Source organism: Cnephaeus nilssonii (assembly GCF_951640355.1).
Source record: "Cnephaeus nilssonii genome assembly, chromosome: 2".
Lineage (NCBI taxonomy): Eukaryota > Metazoa > Chordata > Mammalia > Chiroptera > Vespertilionidae > Cnephaeus > Cnephaeus nilssonii.
In genome coordinates, this window is record NC_137073.1 from 114,120,722 (window position 1) to 114,124,754 (window position 4,033).

At 52.3% G+C, this 4,033-nt stretch overlaps 1 protein-coding gene across 1 annotated transcript; it reads right to left on the reverse strand.

Annotated features, from left to right (window-relative positions):
* Positions 1-578: 578 nt before the first annotated feature.
* LOC307105286 (melanoma-associated antigen B2-like) lies at positions 579-2,074 on the reverse strand. The gene has a single exon (XM_079780993.1). The coding sequence runs from the start codon at positions 1,830-1,832 to the stop codon at positions 843-845; it is 990 nt and encodes a 329-aa protein (XP_079637119.1). The 5' UTR covers positions 1,833-2,074; the 3' UTR covers positions 579-842.
* Between the last annotated feature and the right edge of the window lie 1,959 nt (positions 2,075-4,033).

The window sequence follows — 4,033 nt, forward strand, 5'->3', positions numbered from 1 at the left end:
CAAGTATCAACAGTACAACGATTGAAATTTCTTTTGAAAGCCAAATTTTTTAAACTTAAACTTCTTCTAACGCCACTTCTTCAAAATAGACTCGCCCAGGCCATGGTATTTTGTGGAAGAGCCACACTCAAGGGGCCAAAGAGCCGCATGTGGCTCGCCAGCCGCAGTTTGCTGACCACGGGCCTAAGTCAACACATCTGCCTTCTGGAATAGGTTGTTACAGAAATAAAGTTGGTTGTTGTTTTTCCCAACTCAAATCTGACTGCTTAAATTTGGTTCTTTGGCTGTAAGATATATTCTCAAGTTTCCTGACACGTCCCTTTAAGGAAACTTGAAATGTGTACACAAAACTGAAAACTATAAAAGAAAACGCCTTGAATCTAGCCTAGAATATTCAAGCTTTGCTTTCTTTCTTTTTTAAAAAAAAAAAAAAAAACCTAACTCTGTGTCTGGCTAGGCTGTTCAAAGATTTTCCACAATTCCTATGAATATCAGTCATCTTACCTTTAGGTCAGACCCGACATACTTAGATCTAATGAGTAAGAAACGGAAAACAGAGTTGGACCCCCAAATTAAACAGGCAGTTAGACTTTATTTTTGTCTATAGGTTACCTTTAACAAAGATGATGAAAACCAAATTAAAATATTTTAACACAGGAAGATAAACAAGGCAGATGCTGAAATCTCCATCTCTAGTGTGTCTGTCACTTTGAGGGAAGGGAGCTAAAGTCCTACTTGGGTGACGCTATCTTTCTTTCTTTAACGCTAACAAGAGACGCTGCCAATCAGCGAACAGTGTTAACAGGCCTTTCCGTGGGAAAAGCGCCGCCTCCGCCACGCCGTCACTCAGGGTGCGGGTACCGGCCGGGTGTGGCCCCCTGGCGCCCGCCGGCCTTGCAAGGGGTGCCCGCCGCCGAGAGAGCGGCCCGGGCTCGGGCGGGGCCGCGGCCTCGCTCCTCCTCCTCCTTCAGGGCCTCTTCGTAGTGGGGTGCGAAGGCGGCCGGGACGGTGTCGTTGAGCTTGGCCAGGAACTCCAGCACCTTCATCTTGCTGGTCTCCGCCTGGGCGCGCGGGCCCCACAGGAACTCGAAGCGCGGCGGCTCGCTGCGCGGCACCTGCCGGTACACCAGGTACTTCTCCTGCACCAGGTCCTGCGTGATGAGCTTGCGGGGCTCCCCGAAGATGAAGTCGCTCTTGCCGTCGTAGATGCCCATGGTGTTGAGGAAGGCCCAGATCTCCTCCTCCGAGGCGCAGTTGCCGTTCAGGAAGATGACGCTCAGCAGCGGCATCAGGATGCCCTTCTTGGGGAAGCGCCAGCCGCCGCGCGGGCTGCCGTCGCCCGGGTCGTCCTGCTTGTCCACCAGCAGGTAGGCGTTGCCGTGCGGCTTCACCTCCTTCAGCTCCAGGCCGAAGAAGAGCTGCATGCGCTCCTGCGCGCGCGCCAGGATGTCGGGGAAGTCCTTGCGGTAGCGCTTGTGCACGATCTTGAGCATGTCGCCGCGGCGGATGGGCTCCTTCATCTTGTACTGGTACAGCAGGTACTCCACCAGCACCGTGGCCTTCTGCGTCAGCAGGTCCTGCCCCGCGCTCTCGGCCGCCGCCCCGGCCCACGGGTACGTCTTGCTCTTCGGGGCCTGGCCTCGGGCTCGCCCGGCCCCGGCGCCGGTCGGGGTCCCCGGGGACGCCTGGGGCGCGCCCCCCGGCACGGACAGGGAGCCCGCGGCCGCCCCCTCGGCCCCCGCGGCGGCCTGGGCGCCCCGGGCTCGGGCCTCGGCGCGGGCGCGTTGGCGCCTCTCCCGCGCGCGAAGCTTACTCTTCCGACCGCGAGGCATGGCGGGCGGCCTCCGGGGCAGCGGCAGGCGTGGGCCGCGGACAGGACCGGACCGGACCGGACAGGCGGCGGCGCCCTCGGGCCGGTTACAGGGCCGGTGGCTTGTGGTTCCCACTCGGGGTCCTCACCTCGACTCCAGGCCAGTCCTGCGGAGCCGCCACCCTCGCTCTCGCCGTCGCCCTCGCCGGACCTGCCGCCCTCACCACCGGACGGCAGAGCTGTTGCGCATGCGCCAGGAACCTGCTTCCCTCACCACCCCGACAGGACAGCCTCTGCGCATGCGCCCGGAACCTGCCGCCCTCACCTCCGGGAGCGGACAACTGCTGCACATGCGCCGGGAACGGTCCTCGGCTCCTGAGCGGAAGTCGGAAGCCCAAGCGGAAGTGGGTGGGTCCTCCATGGTTATTATGCGATCATAAAGGTCAAAGGTCACGTTCCGTCCCCTGGAAGTGCCGGGAAGAGCAGTGATAGGAGTTGCCACATTATTTAATTATTGTCCTTTAATACACAGTGATAGAAATACAAAGACACACGCACGTATGTGTGCGTACGCGCATGTGTATATGTCACTGTGCCGCCGTCGTGCGCCGCCCGCCGCGCCCGCGGGCTCGGGAACGGGAGCCGTGTCTCCGCCCCGGCCCGGGGCCCGGTTTCCAGCCTGGAACCCGGGAGTCTTTGTGCCCCGGCTTCGGCCGGCCCCGCAGTCGGGCCTTTTCTCCCGCAGGAAGCCTGTCGGGAACGTTTAGCAGCTGCACGCACCGAGTGTGTCACCTGTACATGCAAACGTTTATGTACAAAAAGGTATGAATGTGCATGCGCGCACACACACACACATACACATACACACATACACACACACACATACACACACATACACACATACACACACATACATACACATACATACACACACATACACACACACATACACACACATACACGCACATACATACACACACACACACATACACACACACACACACACACGACTATAAATGGGATTTGTTATCGTTCATTTCCTTCTTCTTTAAGTGTATTTCTTATTGTTGACAGTATGACAGATGCCCCTGTTTCCCCGCACCCCCTCCACGCAGCCCGCCGCACCCCAGGGCCGCACCACACGTGTGCGTGTGCTGGGCTCTGCGCATGTGCAGACAAGATGCATGCAACTTCTGCCGGTGAAACAGGATTGCAGAGGCGCTTTTTTTTTTTTTAATTCTCTTACTTGAGGACAAGTTATTGTCTTTCTTTTTTTTAAATTTTTTTAAATGTGTCTTATTGATTTTTACAGACAGGAAGGGAGAGGGATAGAGAGAAACATCCATCAGCTGCCTGCTGCACACCTCCTACTGGGGATGTGCCTGCAACCAAGGTATTGACCGATTCGAACCTGGGACCCTTGAGTCCGCAGGCCCACGCTCTATCCACTGAGCCACACCGGTTAGAGCTAAGAGGCACTTTCGTTCTCACTTTAAAGTTTTAAACGGCCCTAAAGTAGGTAATAGGCAATTATTCCTTAACATGTTTGCTTTAGGTATTTTTTCATTCCTTTTCTTTCAATCTTTTTACATCCTTTTGATTTAGAGCATAAAAGCAGATAGGTTCTGGCTTTTTGTCATCCAATGTCATAGCCCCCAGTTTTTTAATCATGGAGGAGGGAATCCATTTATATTTATTAATCTTACTAATATATTTGAATTTATTTCTTCCACTATTTAAAAAAAATTTGTTCTCATAAATTCAACAGAAGTCAGAAACAACTTTAAAAAAGAATGCTACATTTCCTTTATTCATTCTTTTTTTTCTCAGTGGGTTTTGAAGTTATTGGCTATATTTCTTATTTTTTATGGTTACTCTCAGGAATGCATGTTTTTAAAACTAATTGAATTTTCTTACCAAGTCTGGCGTTTTCTATCCCCCTTCTGAACCAAAGATCTGAGCATGTTTTAACTGCTCTTTCAATGTTATCGCCTATTGTCATAGTGCCAACATTTACTTTTTTTTTAAAACACATGTACACTCACTGATCATTTTCATGTCTATTTTTAATCAAATTTACCAACTTTTAAAAAATCTATTTCTGTGCTCATCGTTGTCTTTAATTCCATGTATTGTATGGAGGGGGGGGGTTCATTTTCTTTTAGTTGAAGTAAATACACTATCACTGAAGACCTGTGGCTGGTAAAGCTCTTTAGTCCTGTC

Coding starts and splice junctions, on each gene's coding strand:
- LOC307105286 (XM_079780993.1), bottom strand. CDS start 1,832: ATGCCTCGCGGTCGGAAGAGTAAGCTTCGCGCGCGGGAGAGGCGCCAA.